General features: G+C 51.1%; 7 protein-coding genes across 7 annotated transcripts; 4 read left to right on the forward strand and 3 right to left on the reverse strand.

Annotated features, from left to right (window-relative positions):
- Nucleotides 1-1,130: 1,130 nt before the first annotated feature.
- Nucleotides 1,131-1,996, reverse strand: M436DRAFT_49004 (uncharacterized protein; the record flags this gene model as incomplete). Its single annotated transcript, XM_013570646.1, has 4 exons — nt 1,131-1,285; nt 1,357-1,509; nt 1,576-1,644; nt 1,708-1,996. 4 exons carry the CDS (start codon nt 1,994-1,996, stop codon nt 1,131-1,133), a joined length of 666 nt encoding a protein of 221 aa, XP_013426100.1.
- Nucleotides 1,997-4,236: 2,240 nt separating this feature from the next.
- Nucleotides 4,237-5,289, reverse strand: M436DRAFT_73644 (FMN-linked oxidoreductase; the record flags this gene model as incomplete). The annotated part of the gene is made up of 1 exon (XM_013570906.1): nt 4,237-5,289. The coding sequence occupies one exon, from the start codon at nt 5,287-5,289 to the stop codon at nt 4,237-4,239; it is 1,053 nt and encodes a 350-aa protein (XP_013426360.1).
- Nucleotides 5,290-7,560: 2,271 nt separating this feature from the next.
- Nucleotides 7,561-8,507, reverse strand: M436DRAFT_49963 (arad-like aldolase/epimerase; the record flags this gene model as incomplete). Its single annotated transcript, XM_013570846.1, has 2 exons — nt 7,561-8,030; nt 8,081-8,507. 2 exons carry the CDS (start codon nt 8,505-8,507, stop codon nt 7,561-7,563), a joined length of 897 nt encoding a protein of 298 aa, XP_013426300.1.
- A 1,759-nt stretch (nt 8,508-10,266) lies between these two features.
- On the forward strand, nt 10,267-11,763 carry M436DRAFT_64706 (alpha arabinofuranosidase; the record flags this gene model as incomplete). The annotated part of the gene is made up of 1 exon (XM_013570848.1): nt 10,267-11,763. One exon carries the CDS (start codon nt 10,267-10,269, stop codon nt 11,761-11,763), a length of 1,497 nt encoding a protein of 498 aa, XP_013426302.1.
- A 476-nt stretch (nt 11,764-12,239) lies between these two features.
- M436DRAFT_49241 (ubiquitin-conjugating enzyme) lies at nt 12,240-12,851 on the forward strand (the record flags this gene model as incomplete). The annotated part of the gene is made up of 2 exons (XM_013570702.1): nt 12,240-12,531; nt 12,589-12,851. 2 exons carry the CDS (start codon nt 12,240-12,242, stop codon nt 12,849-12,851), a joined length of 555 nt encoding a protein of 184 aa, XP_013426156.1.
- Nucleotides 12,852-13,947: 1,096 nt separating this feature from the next.
- On the forward strand, nt 13,948-15,776 carry M436DRAFT_82815 (aminopeptidase; the record flags this gene model as incomplete). The annotated part of the gene is made up of 3 exons (XM_013570907.1): nt 13,948-14,529; nt 14,649-15,596; nt 15,663-15,776. 3 exons carry the CDS (start codon nt 13,948-13,950, stop codon nt 15,774-15,776), a joined length of 1,644 nt encoding a protein of 547 aa, XP_013426361.1.
- Nucleotides 15,777-17,721: 1,945 nt separating this feature from the next.
- Nucleotides 17,722-18,654, forward strand: M436DRAFT_49505 (uncharacterized protein; the record flags this gene model as incomplete). The annotated part of the gene is made up of 2 exons (XM_013570753.1): nt 17,722-17,863; nt 17,918-18,654. The coding sequence occupies 2 exons, from the start codon at nt 17,722-17,724 to the stop codon at nt 18,652-18,654; spliced, it is 879 nt and encodes a 292-aa protein (XP_013426207.1).
- Between the last annotated feature and the right edge of the window lie 1,614 nt (nt 18,655-20,268).

Raw genomic sequence — 20,268 nt, forward strand, 5'->3', positions numbered from 1 at the left:
CCCCACTTCTGACCACAAGACCCCTACGTGACATGAAAAGACACTCCTATACGATCCCATTGTATTAGAAGATCCGGATGCATGGTTGAATGCGCAGGGCTTGCGGATAGAAGTCGCGCGACATCAAATCAAAGGAAAGAAGAAAGCAAGCACTACCCAGGACACGGTTGAATTAGGCCAGGAAGAGCTTCAGACCTGAATGGTACAGGAAATGGTGTGAAGAGCACAGTGTATGCTGTCTTTGGAACGAGGGATCGAGAGGTGGTGTGCGGCAGAGATACTAAGCTGCCGCAGAAATTCATTCATCTTTTCTCTTACATATTCATCTTGATCGGAGGCAAGACTCATCACATCATATCGGCGTGTCATAGGATCTGTTGTGATACGTTCGAATAGAAACCTCAACTTTATTCATGGTTGTTTCTGGGCTCAACTTGATGGGTCTACTGATAATCTTGGTCATTCGTTCTCTGTTGTTGCCCTTCCACTCCCCGTGTGCAGAATTATGCCACGTCGACCACCATAGAGATATACAGTCCTCCTAGTGAAAAGGAAGCATCCACAGAGAGCTCATGAGGAAATAATAATATCAGGGGCTCTCAGTGGCTGTCGCCATCGTCTAGAAACTATTATGCGTTATGATGGCTTTTGATTCCGCCTTGTCGTTAGAATAAAAGAGCAGGTGGTAGTGACAAAATTTAGCACATGGGGAGGAGGCTACTACATACCTTGTAACCAAAAGACCAAAACGAAGGCGGATTTTTTGTAGGATCGTCCAGTCAATACTGCTCTTTGTTGGCTTGCCAGTTGGACAACATCTCGGCTGACACATTCTACACGGAGCAAAAGGCATCAACAGTCTCATTTTTGGGCCATCCGGCCATTCGATGGCACGCCAAAGTACTTGGTATCAAGCACTTGGTGTCATCTACAGCATGCCCTTGTTTGCTTGAAACGCATCATCTCACTTCGATAATGATCTAACAAAAGCACAGCAATCCCAAAAGCTGGTTTTCTCGACCAGACCCAGGGGCTTTTGAAAATCTGAGTAGACGAATTGAGATGCGCACACGGAGCAGAAATTGCCAATCATTTGCCTAAGGATACTAACATCTGCAAGATATGCAACTTTAAAACGAGTAAGCAGGGACGGAGATGGTCTTTACAGTCCAAGTCTTGCCGTTGTCGCTGGTGACGAGATCACCAGTGACGCCCTGACCCTTGCCGAGAGTGTTGATGTAGTTGGGGTCTGCAACATCGAGGATAATTTTGGTGTTGATCCAGGCTGTTGGAGTCAGGCTCGTGTTTCTTTTGTGTCCTTTGCAAACTGGAAAAGGGGGGGAAATGGAAACTTACTGTGAGCTCCAACGCTGCCGCAGCTGGTGTCGGCGCACTCGACGGCGCTGCCCCAGCCTTGGGCGTGGCCGTCCTTGGTGGAGAGTTTGGCGACTTGCTTGTTGTTCACGAGGACGGTTTGGGTGTAGTTGCCAGTCGAGTCGTTGTACTTGTCTTGTCGTTTTGTCAGACTTTGTGCACGTTTGTGGGTTTGGAGATTTTGTGGGAAGTTATCCTTACAGTGCATGGTGACGTGGTCTCCAACAGTGGCATCAGTGCCTTCAGTCTGAACGGGCATCTGCGAAGTGGCTATTTCTCACAATGGTAAGCAAGAGATATCGCTAACATCACAGCGATGGAGAGAACACTAACGGCCAGTCGACAGAAGAGTGTAGCCGTAAACGCTCCACTTCTCGGATTGAATGTTGTCGGCAATAGACTGGATCAAATCGCCGTTGGAAGTACCCATGCCGACCCAGAGCGAAAGCAGGCCGTTGTTGTTGGCCTTGCCGGCCTTGGGCAGGACAAGAGTGGACTGGACTTCACGGATGAAGGAGTTGTCGGCGACGGGTCCGGTGCTGAAAGCAGGGCCCATGGCGGCCTCGACGGAGACGAAGGCCACGGCGGTAAGGGCAGTGAGGATCTGGCGAGAAGAAGGCATTTTGTTTTGGTTTATTGGATGGGATGTAGATTAGAGAATGGAATGAATGAATCGGCGTCACCGGGACTTGTTGTAAAGATGGGAAGAATAGTGTGTGTGTGTGGTCGATTGGAAGTTCAGTGTCTGGGTAGGGCATTTATAGAAGATTTTACCAAAGTCATGCTTGCATATAATAGCTCTCCATGTTAGGGCAGTGTATACTCCGTATATCAGGGCATGTTTGATCGTCGAAACCCTCGGCTTCTGTGTCGCTCGTGGACGTGCCGGCTTCTGAAGTTTTGCACGTTCTCGGTTGGATGGTTTATCTCTCACTCTGTCGCTTGTTTGATCTTGTACTGCCAAGTAAAGGAGAAAAGAAGCTCCAATTGTCTCATCAAACAAGAGTTGACGCCATGGTTTGATCTGGCTGAATTCTGGGAGGCTGTACTCGTACTTCCTGTTGATGAAGCCGACATCTTTCTCATGTTCGCTCTAGCCCTGCTCTGGTACATGAGGTATCTCGAAGAGTTCTCTTGACTACCGAAAGCCGGATTGAGAAAAGAATTGAGTAGAAGCGCATCTTGGACTAAGTTACCAAGAAGCCAAGGTGGTTTTCATGGTCGAGGAGTGAGATCCTGTCGTGCTTCGCCTCAGGACCAGTCAATCGACCCGGCCAACACTTATGACTTGGGATGTCGTGGAGAAGAGCTCGTCCGGTAAAATTAAGCTGGAGACGAAACATACGAAGCAAATTCAGAGACCATTCAGTTCCGCTTGATGCCTGGTGCAGCACCATAATTCTTCTTCCGCTTCTTGGTGATGTGCTGAATAGCTGAACGTTTGGTGCGAACAGTCGAGAGGATTGGTTGGGAACGGCACGCACACGGTACGCAAGAGCTCGCAACGCTAAGATTTGAAATATTGTAATGCAACAACATATCAGATATAATACATACGGCCACAGTCAGCTGAAAACTGGGCATCCCGTCCGCTCTGCCATACATAAGCAGTTGAACGGCAGATTAGTACTACGGTGGGTGACCACGTGGGAATCCCTGCTGCTGTATGTTTTGACGCTTTTGTTCCTCAACAACGAAAGTACATACTCGGACCTTCCTGATGTTCGATGCTTGGACAGCGAAATTCTGGATGAGTGCGGTTGTTGCCTGTTTGTTGCCTCAAGCGATATTTCGATTCGCTCCTAGATTTCAGAAAAGGCTATTGAGGCACGAACTAGAAAGATGGTGCTGTGAAGCAAACGCAAGAAGGAGACATGGATGCGATTCTGAAAAGGGACTTGGAATGGGTTCGAGTATTTCTTGTAATCTCGTCAAAGTATAAGCATGTTTTTTCGTATCCCTTAAATGTTAAATAATTCGTGGTTGGGCTCCAAAAAGCTGATGATGCCCCAGAGTGACGACAACAGAATGCCAACTGAAAACGATCGAATCTACAAAATACCAACCTGCCGTAGAAGCACAATGGCGTGCTCGCTGCTCACAAAGATGGGAATTGGGCGGCTCGGGAGGTGTTACTCAGATGGCCAAGACTTTTGGCGAAGGGCGGAACCAGGCCAAATCCAAATACTCAGATGTCTCGGATCTCCCAGAAGCCGTGGTGCTGTGACCGTTGACATTACTCCGCCGCTTCTAGTGCCTTTCAGTCACGCTTGATGGTACGTAAACGATTGATGCAACCAGATTTGTTTGTTTGAAGTTGGCGAAGTGCGTGTTGGGATGCTCGCCGCCAGCTGATCCTGCATCGATCTGTGCCTTTTGTTTAGACATTGGATGTACCAAGTCTACTGTTGAATCATTCTGTACACTTCCGAGTCTAGGATGAATTCGGGGCTAAGCTGTCCATTGACGGCGTGGGACGCAAAGTCACAGGCGAGTGATGTTTGTGGTGTGTTGGCTTTTCTTCGATTCAGCCTGGTTCGTCGTAAGTGGTGTGTATCCTTTTTGCAAACGATCCAACCGAGTGCCCAAGCCTCCAGTTGATGTTGAGATCATGGGTCCGGCGAAGTCTTTGCCATGCTTGACTGGCGCATCCGAACATTCGTGCAGAGTGTTCCTCCTTCTCCAGACTAGACGAGGAGCTGCCTTGTGCAAAGATCAACGCCGGCGTTGACATGCAGCGAGTCCACTCTGATCCTGGTGTCCAGTCCATGGCACACCTGTGCTAGCCGCTAGGACATAAGTCGAGAGTTGAGGCGGCTCCTGAATGGATGTTTCTCTGATTGTGTGGTGTTATACTCCTCCTCATACGAACCCAGTGTAGAAACTGGCATTCAGGCTTCTGAGCTCTGAAATCTCAAACCCGAGCGGATCGTCAACCGGGAATTTTGCCTCCTGCAATGCAAGGAACTGTTGCCCGAAGACAAGAGCAACATCGCTGTCGGGATACTCGGTGTCGAGGGCGCTTCTGGCAGACTCGGGTGTGAACTCTCCAGCAATAAGCACGGGCGAAGACTGGCCCCAGATGGTAAGGAACGGTTTGATGCCCTTGTATGTGTCGCATTCGATGTTTGTGATCGCGTGCGATTTGATGATGTGGATATAGGCCAAGTTCAGTTCTTTGAGCTGCTGGGTCAGTGAAGTGAACTCGGGTGCGAGACTGGACATGCGGAAGGCGCTAGAGGGGCTCATGCGGAAGCCAACACGTTCAGCACCAATAGCATCTGCGATCGCGACGGTCACTTCGAGCGCGAAGCGGATACGGTTTTCGGCATGCCCTCGAAACTTGTTTGTGTGTCTGTGTAATGATGGGTAGATGAAGTAGCCGTTGGCACCAACCTCGACTCCATCAAAGCCGGCAGCCATGGCATTCTTTGCAGCTTGGACAAAAGCTCTAGTTGTCGACTTGACCTCTTCTTCGTTTATGGTGTGAGAGATGGATTCTGAAGGTGAATCACATCTCGAGAGGGATGAGAACTCGCTTGATTCGCTAGCCTGTCGATGTCTTTTGTCGGTCGAAAGTGCGGCGTCTGCCAGCGGCTCGAGGGAGTCTATCGAAAGGAACATGTGAGCTCCGTTGGCGTGTACGGCGTCTGTGATCTCCTTCCATTGGGCAATGTGGGTCCGCGTCCAAATTCCAGGCGTGTGTTTGCCGCCTCCAAGTTCCAAAGACACGACAGTTGCTTCAGCAATCACGAGGCCACCTTCAGAAGCGCGCTGGGCATAGTGTTCAACTGCTAGCGGCGCTCGGACGTCACTCTCGTCTGTGAAGAGTCTAGTGAGAGGAGCCATCACAACACGATGCTTGAGCTCGATATTGCCGAGCTTGAGCGGCCGGAAGAGATTGGAGGACGACATCGTTGTGGGTTCTGGATGAGCAGAACTGTGCGTGCTGGCATTCGTTGTGTGTGGGTGCTGCTTGGGCCTTCAGTCTCTTCTTGTCTGCGGTTCCGATGTCGATGACCAAAGCAGAGGGTTCATGAACGAGACAAAGGTTGTCTGCTGAGAAGAATAATCAGCAGTCAACACAAGTCACGTCGTTTTGGCAGGAGAGATTCTCAAACGACGGCTCCACATGCCCTATATTCATGGCCAGGCTTCGGTACTGTGGTAGTCCTGTGAGCAGCGTACGCGCGAAATTTCCAAACTCAGAAATAGACAAGGCTTAGACCCGTCGAATTGGAGATTGACGCTAGATTCTGGAGACTCGGGGTATCAACCTTCGGAAGATGAATTTCTCCAAACGGCCAAGTTCTTCCACCAACCAGAGCGGCTAAACGCAACTACATTCCGATGCGGAATCTTGTCGCATGATACTGACGACTTACAAGCACACCAACTCATGTTTTTGGCCGAGCAAGCATGAGGTGTCCTCGAGCCTCTGAATCGATCTCAAGACGCCGTGGTCGGCAGCTATCCTTCAACGGTAAACTGATCATGGTGAACCTTAATTAAGATGTGCTTCTAATATGATGGCCCGCCGTATGAGATACGTACCTCGCTACCCTTGTCCTTAGAGCTGGGTATTGTTCGGGACTCGTCTCGATATATCCGTCTGTCATCGAGTCACTTACCAATTGTGCGCCCATGCTTTTGCCAACCTGAGATGATCGAGGAAGAAAACGGACGATAGAGTCTGCAACTTTGCTCCGAAGGGACGACTTTGGCCCGAATGGTTCGTGCTTGAAGAGGCACAGGGGCCTGCAACTGCACATCGTCTAGGGCGTGCCCTAGATCTCGGAAGCTGTAAGTCGATCAAGCCACAAAGCCCTAGTCCCATTAAATTGACCTCGACACGAACCTCTCGCCACGTTGTGTCCGGAGTTAGGTTGCACTGGAGCGTTGCCTCAAGTTTGTCTGACATCAGGGGTCGCAGGCGCGTCACCCAAAGCCGTTTAGTTGACGGATGTTGAATCATCAACGTGCTTATAACGACAACGAGTAAGGGTCATCTCAAGTCAAGCGCGAGCACACATGTCGATACTCGACAAGCCACAGCGACAGCACAAGGTCAGGTCGATCATGCTGCCTATGCTGAGAGAACCACCCGAGTCCAGCAGTGCGCTGTCTTGGTGTCTCACAACCTTGTGATGAAGAGCCTGGCTGGTTCATAGTACGAATCTGAGCGAGAAGATCCGGCGTGGCAGAGATTCAAGTTGATCCGAGTCCGTGAGCCGGCTGGTTTTCACTACACATATGACGCAGCGCCCAGAGCGCATCGAACTTTGCGATTATCTCGGAGCGGGTGGTTGACGAGATCAAGCTGTCCGAGTCGTGTCCAGTTTGAAACACACATTTGGTGCAAGTGCGGCGTCTGACGGGTGTTGCCAAATGATTCCGTCTAGAGTGACTAAGCTGAGGGTGAGATCCGAGAAGCCTTCTCCAGCGCGGATTTGTTTTTGCTGGGCGGATTTGTGTCTCCGACTGCGGAATCTGTGTCGCGTGTAGCCAGCGGTTACGTTACAACAAAAGCCGATGCACGTATGCAGCAAATGGACCAGCTTGTGTGCTTGCCTTGACTCGACTGTGCTTGTTGATTGATAGAAAACAAAACTCGACGAGCAACCCGAGGGACAGTCCAGGCTCTATATGAGTGCGTTAATTTAGCCGCCCCAGTCGGTCGTGCTCGGTCGTGGTCCGTCGGACAACTTCCATGGGTATGCCATATACCGCGGCCTTTGAGTTACCGTGAGCATATTCGACCGAAACTTTGCCCTCGAGCTCCGGACAAGTTTTGCGATGACTTGATGAGAGGTTCAGATTTTTGGCACATTGGCACTAAGAATGACGATCCAATAGCACGAAGGCGAGTATGAGTGCCATCTCGTCAAGATTACATCCTCGGAGCAATCGTCGCGTTTTGTTAGTAACACTCGATTGTTGGCAACATATTCTGTTTTCACAGCATGAACACAGGTAGGCAACATCACGTTGTTTGAATCATATAAAATAAGCTGCACCAACTGGTCCAATCAGTCATCAGATCCGGATCGTATATCAAAGAGCTACAAGTAAAAGCTTCTGCAGTACAGCACAAAGCTTCCAGTCAATACCTTCACCTCCTTGATACACCCCTTCTCAAGTCGAATGAGCCCTCATCCGCGTATTCAGCTGACACTACAAACAGCTCTAGAGCAGAGGTGAAGCAGGCTGCGTCTGGTTTGGATCCAACAGATTCTGGTACAGGTTGGAGGAGCGCACTTGGTGACTCCAGAGGCCCCAAGGTCGGTCTGAGGTGCCAGCCATTGTTGTCCACGAATCGACCGTCTGTTGCGTCGTCAGGAACGATAATTCTTGTTGGTTGTTGTTGGGATACGCGTTCTGGATGGTCAGGGCTGTCGTCTGGATTCCTGCATTAGTTTGCGTGTACATCGCTTGCATGACTGCGAGTTTGATGCTCGATGCTACGGTCGTGAATCCATGGTTTTGCATCAAGACCACGGCGTAATCGGCTTCAGTTTGTGTCGCATTTGGCAAGGTATGGTTCGTTGAAAATTCGGCTGCAAGCGCGGCTCCAAGACGTTGTGAACGGATGAGAAGGTCCTGCTTGTCGCCTGTCTCGTAGTGTTGGGTAATGTCAAAATTCGGAATGACGTCGCCTAAACACGAGGCATGAGCAGAGCACTCTCGGAAGGACTTGTGTGCATACCTAAAAAGCCAGCCATGTGTATCGATGGGCGCAATGGGACACCGCTGAAGGTGTATGGAACGACCTGCGGCGAGTGGCTGTGGACAACACTGTTGATCCCGGGGAAGCGTTTGTACAGCTCGCTGTGAATGTATCTTTCAATAAATCCACCAGGAGCATTCGGATCGATTGGAGCGGCGTCGTCGACATAATATTCGACCAAGTCGCTGCTATTGGCGACCAAGGCAGGAGCAAGATTGCGAGACATGAAGAAGTTCGAGCCATTATTTGGGTTGCGAACAGACACATGGCCATATGCATCTAGGACGCCATTGTAATGGAGGATATGTAGCCCAGTGATGAGAGTGTTGAAGACCACGGTGAGATTAGCCGCGACCATTTTGGTTGGTGGTGATGATGGTTGTTTCTCAGAAGAAGGATCAGCCATGGTGTAAGACTACGACTTTTGTTTTCTTTCTGGAGTTACAAGATTTGTATACATGCAAGAAGATGTCAGGTATCGTCTTGATGATGTTGTCCGGATGACGAGGTTGATCGACCAGATGATGTGTGGTGGGGTGCGGCTCGAAAGAGCAATCGCACGCCGCGACCCTGGCTCGTTTACTTGGCATCTTGCAGAAAGACCTATGAACGCTCATTTGGTACATCTAACCTGACGCTGCCCAAGTTCAAGCGGTCACATACATATGCTGTGAGAGGAACAGACTGTCGAGACATTATGAGGACATGGAAGACGGAGTAGTCTGATCAGAAAGTGTGTCACGGAAAGAATATGTATGCTGTTTAAGAGATGTGCATATCTAGACTCTCCGAAACATGCCAGCTGCTGGTTTCTCAAGAGTCCTCGAAGTCACATCCTGACGCAGCTCGCACAACTCGGTGATTATTGAATATCATGGCTCGTCGGAGCTGTGAGAGGATGAGGCTTCTCGAAAAAGCTTCGCGAAACTTCCCCTCGTTCTGCCCCATTCCTCCCGCTTTTTACGGCAGCTCAGAAGCCTCAGATCGATGCCGAACCTTGGCCCCTTCACGCCCAATTCATGCCTACTTCGAACCAAACATTTCGCCACCGTTAACCACCATTCACCACTTATCCAGGATCAGGATGACTGCAAGCAATGCTCTCCACCACATATTGCAACCGAACCCGAACTACCTCGGGTACGCCCCATGCCCGACTGTAGCGGTCATGCAAAGCTCGGTCTTATATTTCAAACCTTCGCGGACGAATTGTCGACTTTCTACTCTGTGCAATGATCAGCAAGCGAGATCAAATCATTCACCCGTGTGAATGCGCCGAGTGTAGAGGCATCTCACAAGGCGACGGGTAATTGAGACGAGCTAAATGAATGTCACATTGCTGACATTGCTAGTGATATGCATTCTAATATACGTTTATGGTCAACGAGCGGGGACGATCACTAGCGAAGCTCTCGTAGCTCGATCCCGTGACGAGCAGCGATGAAAGTCTGAGAGGTTTATGCCGAAAGCGATGCAACTACGTGCACAACACAAGCGATACTGTCTGTGAACGACTGCCTACAACCTTGGAGAGACGACCTCATCACAGCCAACTATGGTCACACGCCTGTCTTCTCGACCACTATAAAACTTGTATTAACGAGATGGCGTCCAAGCCGGACCAAGAGAATCACAAGGCTTGACTGCGGCCCGAGGTTCGTGGAGAAGCGTGGTGTCGTGTGGGGAAGGCGATTCCCAATTTCCTGTTCCTGACACATTTGAGCAAATCATCCGTCTGCATGGAAGCAGCGTGGTGCATGTCGCCTAAGAGACTGGTCTCGACTGCTACAGGTTACCCCGTACTCCCACCGGAACAATTAGATGGTCTATATGATGAGCAAGGGCGGGGGGCTTACAACTATTCGCGGTCAACACTACAGCAATTACGGCGGAATGTTTAGCACTACTACAAGTCCAAGCTTGATGTGGTCATGGGACTAGTCAAAGCATCCATTGGGGTATACAACGGTAAGCACAATCATCCTGTTGATCCCGCCGGATCACGGTAGAAATCAGAGTAAGTTTCGTATGCATTTATATTTGCATGCTTTTATTACCATGGCCTGAATATAAATAAAAAGGGCAACGCAGCCTTCTCATCGACCATCAACTCTTCTCATACTCTCACATCACACCCTTCCAGACAGCTCACTCATCGCTCAAACATGCGTTCAAGGTCGAACTTCGCTCTGGGCTTGGCTGCCACCGGATCTTTGGTTGCTGCTGCTCCTTGCGATCTTTACAAGAATGGCGGCACTCCTTGCGTAGCAGCTCATGGCACAACTCGTGCGTTGTACGATGCCTACACTGGCCCTCTCTACCAAGTCAAGAGAGGTTCTGACGGTACAACCACCGATATCACTCCCTTGTCTGCTGGTGGTGTCGCCAACGCCGCTGCTCAAGATTCTTTCTGCAAAGGCACTACCTGCCTGATTAGCATCATCTACGATCAGTCTGGCCGTGCAAACCACCTCTACCAGGCTCCTAAAGGTGCTTTCAGTGGACCTGATGTCAATGGACAAGACAACTTGGCTAGTGCTATTGGAGCTCCAGTAACGCTCAATGGCAAGAAAGCGTACGGCGTCTTCGTCTCGCCTGGCACTGGTTACAGAAATGACGAAGTCAGCGGCACAGCAACTGGCAACCAGCCTGAAGGCATGTACGCTGTCCTGGATGGTACCCATTACAACGACGCTTGCTGTTTCGACTACGGAAACGCCGAAGTCAGCAACACAGACACTGGCAATGGACACATGGAGGCCGTTTACTACGGCAACAACACAGTCTGGGGCAGCGGTTCTGGCAGCGGCCCTTGGCTCATGGCCGACCTTGAGAACGGTCTGTTCTCTGGACAGGGTACGAAGCAAAACCCCGCCGATCCTTCTATCTACAACAGATTCTTCACCGGCATGGTAAAGGGTGAGCCAAACCAATGGGCTCTTCGCGGTGGCAACGCTGCATCTGGTTCTTTGTCAACATACTACAGTGGCGCTCGTCCCACAGTTGGTGGCTACAACCCCATGAGCCTTGAAGGCGCCATCATCCTTGGTATTGGTGGTGACAACAGCAACGGTGCTCAGGGTACTTTCTACGAGGGAGTCATGACCTCAGGCTACCCATCCGACTCGGTTGAAGCATCGGTCCAGGCCAACATCGTTGCTGCCAAGTATGCCACAACATCGTTGAACACAGCACCCCTCACCGTGGGCAACAAGGTCTCGATCAAGGTGACGACTCCTGGTTACGACACACGCTACTTGGCTCACAGCGGAGCCACTGTCAACACACAGGTTGTCACCTCATCCAGCGCCACTGCCCTGAAGCAACAGTCCAGCTGGACTGTCCGCACTGGCCTGGGTAACAGCGACTGCTACTCTTTTGAGTCGGTCGACACACCCGGCAGCTTCATCAGACACTACAACTTCCAGCTCCAGCTGAACAGCAACGACAACACCAAGGCCTTCAAGGAGGACGCAACTTTCTGCTCGCAGACCGGACTCGTGACTGGCAACACGATCAGATCGTGGAGCTACCCTGCCAAATTCATTCGTCACTACAACAACGTCGGATACATTGCTAGCAACGGAGGTGTTCACGACTTTGACTCTGCTACTGGCTTCAACAACGATGTCAGCTTTGTGGTTGGAACCAGCTTTGCTTAGATACAAAAAGTCAGCGTAGGGATGGTCGAAATGCAATGTTTTATGATGAAGTCGAAGTTTATGTCTTTGTATCCAAGTTGGCCGTAGTATTTGGAATATGTGTTTCTGTCTCACGCTTGTGCCGTTGTTGTGAAGAAACGAAGGAGGCTCACTGGCTCGGAGGCTCTTATCGGGCGAGGCGATAGGTAGGGCTGAATCGGCGGTCGGCAGTCGGCTCGGACCCTGCAAGTGGGTCGTCATGGGGGTTTTGGTCGGACGGAGAAGCCTCGAGACTTTGTTCTTGTCCTTGTTCCTTGCACGCAACCTAGGCTGACCAGCCGCTATCAAACAATTTTACAATTTTAGAACCGCCACTTGGTTTCTCCCCTGGACGTCTACCTCCGACTCACACGTTCACTCATCGCCTGCATCCACACGGGCACACACGCCACCGTCTCGCGTGCAAAGTACCCCTCCTCAATCAACCAACACACATCATGGCGACCTCATCACCAGTACCGCGCTTCGGTTCGCCCGGCGGATCGTCTAGCTCGGCGCTCCTCCTGGGCCGCCAGTTCAAGCAAATGCAGAGCGACAAAGATATTCCTGGCATCAGCTGCGGTCTGGTTAACAACAACGTCTTCGAGTGGGAGGTCATGCTCATGCTGCCCGACGAGAGCGGCGGTCTCTACGGCGGTGGCTGTTTCAGGAGCTTGCTGCACTTCCCCTCAGAGTACCCCCACATGCCTCCCAAGATGAAGTTCGTCACACCCATCTGGCATCCGAACAGTGAGTCGTCCCTCCTCATCTACCTTGTCTCGTCTTGTACTGACTATCTTGTGCTAGTCTACGAGAGCGGCGAAGTCTGCATCTCCATCCTGCATCCCCCGGAAGAAGACAAGTACGGTTACGAATCCGCCGCCGAGCGCTGGTCCCCCGTCCAGACTCCCGAGACCATCTTGCTCTCCGTCATCAGCATGCTCTCATCACCCAACGACGAGTCACCCGCAAACATCGAAGCCGGCAAACAATGGCGCGAGGACCCGCCAGCTTTCAAGAAGAAGGTCAGAAAGTGCGTCAGAGACTCTCAGGAGAGTGCCTGGGATTAGTCCGTGTCCGTTGATAACCGAGGGGCGTGCGTACATTGTGAGCCTGGTGCTCAATGGCTTTCTTTTCTCTGTTCATCTTTTCCGGTTGCATTGACGGAGTTCTCGTTGCTTTTCCTCGTGTCTGTGCTCTTCACTTTACATCCTCCCTGTGTGCTAGAACTCTAATTTCCCCACTCCTCCACGGAGGTATGATGAAGTTCTCGCTATAAGAATGCACAAGGGTATCAGAATCCAAGACATACCCAGAGAGAGCCTTCAACTTATCGCATCTCATTGGGTACTATTGTAGTCCTCAAGAGTACTGTGCATCTCTATAGCTACACGCGTCGCAGACTTTGGCACATGGGGAGGATGCAGCATTGGAGTTCGACGTGCTGTGACACATGTGGATCTAGAGGCGAGGTTCGTTCGTTCGTGTAGCTACGTAAGATATGCCAGGGTGACCCAATTGCTGACGGTATCATCCTGGCGATATCGATACTCCTCGTCCAAATCATCGAGACCTATACAACGTCTGGTCCAATTTGATCATACAAACATGTTCCACCTGTTCTTGCACTATCGCAATTCACAGGATACCAGCGAGTCATTTGAAGTGATTGTCGAAGAAGCGAGTTATAGTTCTCCATCTACTTAACAGCTTCGTCGAAACCCTTCACTTGCACTCTCGCAGTGTTCTCTCTCCGTACAAATTGCAATCGTGCAGTATACCACGAACACAACACTCTATCTAGCACTCTAGCCTCTGGTCCCGATATGGCAAAGTTTCAATCGTCTAAAAGGGCAGATCAGAGATAACTTGCGCTGCCTTGCGCTGCTGATGAAACGAAGGTCCGGACAAAGCGGGGTAGACAGGAAGCACCATGATGGGCACCACAAGCCGAGATAGGCAGCTGCAGTCCACACTCGAACACGGCAAGCTTATCCTGCCGCTCGTTCCACAAGGCAGACAGTTAAATGCCTCTTGCCTTATCATCGAGCTCTAGACTGTCCTTCATCTCTCTTCCATTCTATCCTCAAACCTTTGCCATTGCTTCAGTGATTGCACGCTCTCCAAACAGCTTCTCAGCTTTTAGATCACAGTGAACAGGCAAGGATGGGCAGTGCAGAGTCTGTGCCTAGAGACAGGCAGCCGCAGAAGTCTTCGAGACTGGATCTCGAAGCCTTGCAGGAGAAGTACGATAGCTTCCGCATCACCGAAGATCGCGAGACCGACAGTATGATCGTTGAGCGAAGTGCTAGATACGAGAGCAGAGGTACGGTCAGCTCCCAGCCACCAGCAACTGCTATCGCTCGCACCAACAAGCATGCCACAATGCCATCAGGAGTAATCACTGACGGGAGAATAGACCAGAGTCATACAACACGCCAAACCCACGTCTCCGGCGCCAAAACCGAAGCCTTGATCCACACGATCCTCCAAGACCCAAAGAACCGTCTAGCTCTATCAGCGCTCTCGACAGCAAACCCCTCGAAAGTGCTCGAGAAGCCTTCCGCCATCCTCAAGGACACACAGACCTTCAATGTCGCCATCCCTTTCGAGGGCTCTCCTGTCACCAACCAGCGCAGCTCAGGCAGATGTTGGATCTTCGCTGCCACAAACGTCTTCCGCGTTGCCATCATGAAGAAGTACAACATTGAGAAATTTGAGCTCAGTCAGGCATACTTGTTCTTCTGGGTACGTAAGGCAAGGGTACAGATAGTACAGGTCAAAAGCCATCATATGGCTTTTTGACTTTCGTCTGTACCTTTACTACCTTTACCTAAGAATCATGCTAACTGTACGCTTACCATCAGGACAAGGTAGAGAAAAGCAATTTTTTCTTGGAGACTATCCTCGAGACCGCTGACCTGCCTGTCGATGACCGTCTTGTCGCAACCTTGATGGACCAACCCGTCAGTGACGGTGGTCAGTGGGCTATGATCCAGAACCTTGTCTCAAAATATGGATTAGTGCCGCAGGCTCTGTACCCGGACTCCTTCAATGCTAAGAATTCGGCTGTCATGGATCGCCTCCTGACGACTAAGCTGAGAGAGGATGCCTTGCGTCTGAGAGCACTCAGGAACTCTGGCTCCAGTACTGCAGAAACATCCGTAGCAGCAGCCAAAGAGCAAATGATGCAAGATATCGTCAGAATCTTGACACTCACCCTGGGTCGTCCACCTTCGTCGTATACCAAGTTCAACTGGGAGTTTTACGACAAAGCCGGTAAGCTGAAGACAGTCAAGATGTCACCAAAGGAGTTTGCCGGTGGTCTGAACGACACTCATGGACTGCGGGCCCTGGGTGGAACAAACGTGATGCACCTTTTCAGTCTGGTCAACGACCCTCGCAATGAGTTCAACAGGCTCCTGACTGTCGACTTCCTCACCAACGTCTCTGGCGGAAAGTACGTCACCTACGTGAACGTGGATAAGTCAATCTGGAAAAAGGGAGCTATTGAAATGCTCAAGAAAGGCTGGCCAGTCTTCTTCGGCTCAGATGTTGGCAAATTTAGCGATTCGAGCCTAGGCATCATGGACACAGATCTTGTCGACTATGAACTCGGCTTCAATGTCAAGCTGGGCATGTCCAAAGCCGAAAGACTCATGTCCGGTGAGAGTGCAATGACCCATGCGATGGTACTGACTGCGGTGCACCTGTCACCCTCCGGGGAACCGATCCGCTGGCGTGTCGAGAATTCCTGGAGCGAGGACGCTGGAACTGATGGATACTTTGTCATGTCAGACAAATGGATGGATGAGGTAAGTTTGCTCTCCCATAATCAATTGTTGAGTGGTGTATGCTGATCAAACACTCTCACCCTGTAGTTCTGTTACCAAGTGGTTGTCGACCCTAGCTGTGTCAGCCAAGAGGTCAGGGATATACTCAAACAGGACCCGAAGGTGTTGGACCTCTGGGATCCTATGGGTGTCCTGGCATGAGTGGCCCTTTCTTTGCGGTCAGACAGTAGCGCGAGAAGTAATGAATTGATGCAAGTCATACTTAAACTGATGCAAACCCAAATGTGGATGTGAGACGACTTCGGCTCGGATATGCTGGTGATGATCAAGACCGTAGTTCTCCAAGTCAGGCAATCGAGCCAGAGCTGTAACGCGACACAACAGAAGGTGTTTCGCATCACTGCACATGTACGGCATTGTACCCGCATTGTGTTTGACGGGCTCCATGCGATGCTTCCTCTACGTGTGCTAAAGTTTGTAACTCCCAAATTTCCTCATAGTCCTCTAACGCAGGTCTAGAGCGTGGGCGGTACTATAGAAATGCACAGTGATCTCTAGATGGTAGGATGAGTCCACAGAGAGCTATTGATTTTACCACTCTCCATGGATCCTTCCTACTCATCAAAACTACTGTGCATTTCTATAGCTGCGCGCGGTACAAATTTTGGCACACGGCGATGAAGCATTGTTTGCTGGAGTTGCCGTAAACAGCGGGTGTCTGCAGGACCGAGGAGACCGCGCAAAGCAAAGCGCCTTCGGATGACAGCCGTTCGTACCACTTCCACAGCCGTGGGAGGCTTCGAGTCGGGAATACGAGGCGTGGCCCAAACATTAAGCTTATACTGCCTCGGATCCGTATCGGATAGCGTATTGGACTGGAAAGTTATACCGTTATACGGCATTGAGCCTCAGGAGGTGAATTGGAATTGTTTCCAGTGCGAGAGGGAGCACCTGAGTACTGATAATCTCGTCCAGAACAACACGGAATCAATTGTGATCACCCCTAGGCCTTTGTCGTCGTCGTGGTGTGCATGCATACGAATCCCGAATGCTCACGGGCTTCAGACGCGAGGCTCAAATCGATACTGTATGTACAACAGATAGAGAGCGATATGGTGACACGCGCTGATCGTTATGAAGCAATGTTTCAGGGGATTTAGAACGAGTCAACCACGAGGTGGTCAGGAGGCCGCGCGAGTCAAAATCGATTTTTGGTCCAGGTGGACACGCTGAGATTGCAACGTCAACGGCTTACGGAAGAGGCATGCCGCATGCTTTGATGGCTCTTTCTGCGAAGCCATGTCGAGGATCCTCCTGCATGAAAGACGGACTGGTTTTTTTTGTTGTGGGGATCGTGGCTGTCCCGCATGGTGAGTCGGGCTTGAAGTTTATGTAGTGTCGGACCCGAGACTGCCAACCTCTCTTCATGGCAAAACAACAAAGCAGCGAGGAGAGAGCAAAGATATTCCGGCTCTACGCTATCGTCGTGCAAGTCCCGAACATGCGATCAACAAGCGGTTGTCTACAGACATTGGTAGCAAACTTGACCGAGCAGAGGAACCTTTGACAAGTCCCTCGCGCGGTAAAAAGTGTTGAATATGAAAAAGATTGGCATGGATGCACACACTCGCCTCTTGCCAAGAAGCCATCTTCTTGTGCCGACCACGCAACGACTCCACGTCACAGTTCTGAAACGGTTTCGCAGTGATTAGCAGCACGGCCACGGCTTTTGGAAGCTCAAACAACGACATGGACTCCAACGTCGTAAGAGGGCGCGCAGGAGTGGGGATGGTGGGCTTCTCCTGACGGCCATGTTAGGGGCTTGCGGGAAGATCGAACGGGTCGGAGTGCAACCCTTGATCAAGAGAGCACTTGCACTGCCCTCGCAACCAAGGTCGGCCAAGTCAATATCTACGCCATTGCAGCTTCGTCTCGACAAGCCACTTCTTGCTTGCCAATCTGTCTTGTCTCTGCCGTTCATCAAACACTACGCTTAGCCGGCCGCCTTTTTCTCAAAACATTGCGCCTGCCCTGTTGCATCTTTCCCATCCTTTTCCTCCTCCTCTCACGCATACCGACATACTACGCTTGTCTGCCCGTCTCCTCTTCCAATTGCCCATAACTTGATATCCACACAACTATCACGATGGCATACGCAAACTTGCCCTACACGCCCAAGCCCATCACGGACATTTTCACGGCCGACACCGACATCGACCGCAGAAAGTGCCAGCGTGTTGTGCCCATGCGTGTTCTTGCTCTCGGTCTCGGTCGTACTGGAACTGCCTGTAAGTCAATTGACACTTGGTTCCGCTCAAACAGCTCCTAACCCGCCAATGCAGCTCTCCGCACCGCTCTCAAGGAGCTCGGCTTCGACGACTGCTACCACATGATGTCTGCATCCGTTGAGAATCCCCCAGACTGCCTCATGTGGCAGGACGCCTTTGCCGCCAAATACGATGGTGTTGGCAAATTTGGTCGCGACGAGTGGGACAAACTCCTTGGACATTGCCAAGCCGTCTGCGATTGGCCTGCCGTCGCCTTCGCCAAGGAACTTATCGAGGCCTACCCCGAGGCCAAGGTTCTCGTCACCACTCGCAACGTCGATACATGGCACGCCTCTACCATGAAGACTGTTGACTGGCGCGCAAACGACCCGGAGCTCAAGATGGTCTCGAGATTCGACTGGGGATCCGGCCTCTACCAACCCATGTTGCGCAAATTCTGGGACGTCTTCTTTGGCGGCGACTTTGAGAAGAATGGAAAGCAAAAATACATCGACTACTACGACGAGGTCAGGGCTATGGTTCCAGAGGGAAACCTACTCGAATACAAGATGGGCGATGGTTGGGAGCCTCTTTGCGACTTCCTCGAGGTACCTGTACCCGAGGGCAAGAAGTTCCCCCACACCAATGACACGGATGGTTTTGTCGATCGCTGCCGTGCCCGCAACCGCGCCCAGATGATGAATGTCGCTTTCCGCGCTCTTGTTGTTGGCGGCAGTGTCGCTGCCACAGCATTCAGCGCCGCCATGACGATTCGTCGCTTCGTCGGTTCAAGAGGCTCTCTCTTGAACTAGGCACATTTTCTCTGTTTTCATTTGTATCTGGCGTTCAATCTTGAGGTTAGCGTTGTGGGAGCATCATTCAAAAACGGCGTTCGCGGCGGACACGGCCTGAGGTTCTGGTCATTGTCACTGGAGTAAAGTTCTGGATGGACGGCACTTTTTGGAAAGTGCATTTGAGCATATGGGATCGCTGCAAAAGCGCTGTATTGTTTGGGGGTCGCATTGTTAGCTTCATCGGCTACGTAGCAGACATTAGGTGTACAACTTCCTTTGATCAAACCAAAAACATTCAAACAATAATTCCGCCCTTCTCTCATCCCAACATCAACAACTATCAGAACTTGCAAATTATTCCGGTGGCTTGTTCGAAGGTCGATTCATTGCGCCCAACCACTCATGAAACAGTTGCTCCGAGATGCGCAATCTTTCTTTTCCCGCCATCTCCGTCATCTGCAACTGTGCCACGAGTCAAGACATCACTCCGCGTCCGAGTTGGAGGACATCCTTGTTTTCGGCCTTTTATACATTCACCTAACACGCGGCATGAACAAGCTGCCGATCGCTCTACAAGACTGATCATAGATGACAGCTTCTCGATGACAAAGTGACATGCATGCGAAACCGAGGAGAGGAGTTCAGGTCCGCTGTGTTTATCCAAGCCGTGCTTCTTCGCAAGCAAGTTTGCATGCATGAATGAATGCAGTAACTAATTGATAATCTAATCGATCGTGCTGGAGTGATTGAGCTTGCTACCACGAGCGTGTTACATCCCGACTCTCAACCCTGCCATCAGCGGCGCTTCTCGCAATCGATCAAGCATAAATTTGATGTCGTCCGGTTCGCAGAGCAGACTTGACACAGCGGGTGGCTTCCTGCTCTCGAGACGAAACTTGCGGTAGGGCTTAGCGAAAAGCATGAAGTGACGCCGAGGCCAGGGGGGAGCAAGAATGAGTCCCGAGAGAAGGGGCTTGTTTGGGTTCCACTCGGGTGTCCAGCATGTTTGCCGAAGTCGGTGCTCTCTTGACAGGAGGCTCCATGAATCAGGTTTGCTGATCGTGCTTCGCAGGTTGATGGTCTATTTGCTAGTTTGGACAATGCCGACCCGTATAACGGTCGAAGGCAGTTGCAATCGCATTCCAACAGGTCCACGAGTTCCACATCTTGTTCCCGTGTAACGGTGTAGCGACTCGTAGGTGCATGTCGCTGATGAATGCTGAAACTCCAGTGGGCGAAAAATCGATCATAAAGGCCCTTGATGTACATTGCCAAGACTGTTTGAGTGTTTGCCGCGTGGAGGGGTTGGAGAGCTGCACTGTGGAGCCCTAAGACAACTACCACTCTCGTCGTCGGATCACCATTCGCCTCTCTATTCGAAATCGTGAGATGCAAGAGGTGTTCAGACGAGTCACCGGTCTCGCATGAAGGCATCCCAGTGGCGTCTGGTTTGCGCGGCAAACGAGCGCTTGACGAACTGCTCAGAGGTCCAAATGTTCTTCGCCTCGAATCATCGCTGGACCGACTGCCGCACCACTGCGATGCTGGGACCCACGATCTCTGCCTTCCGCCGTCATGCAACCATGCTCTGCTCCTAGCTTGGACCGTGTGTGTGTATCTTTCTTTCCTGCG

Source organism: Aureobasidium namibiae, assembly GCF_000721765.1.
Source record: "Aureobasidium namibiae CBS 147.97 unplaced genomic scaffold scaffold_11, whole genome shotgun sequence".
NCBI classification, from domain to species: Eukaryota; Fungi; Ascomycota; class Dothideomycetes; order Dothideales; family Saccotheciaceae; genus Aureobasidium; species Aureobasidium namibiae.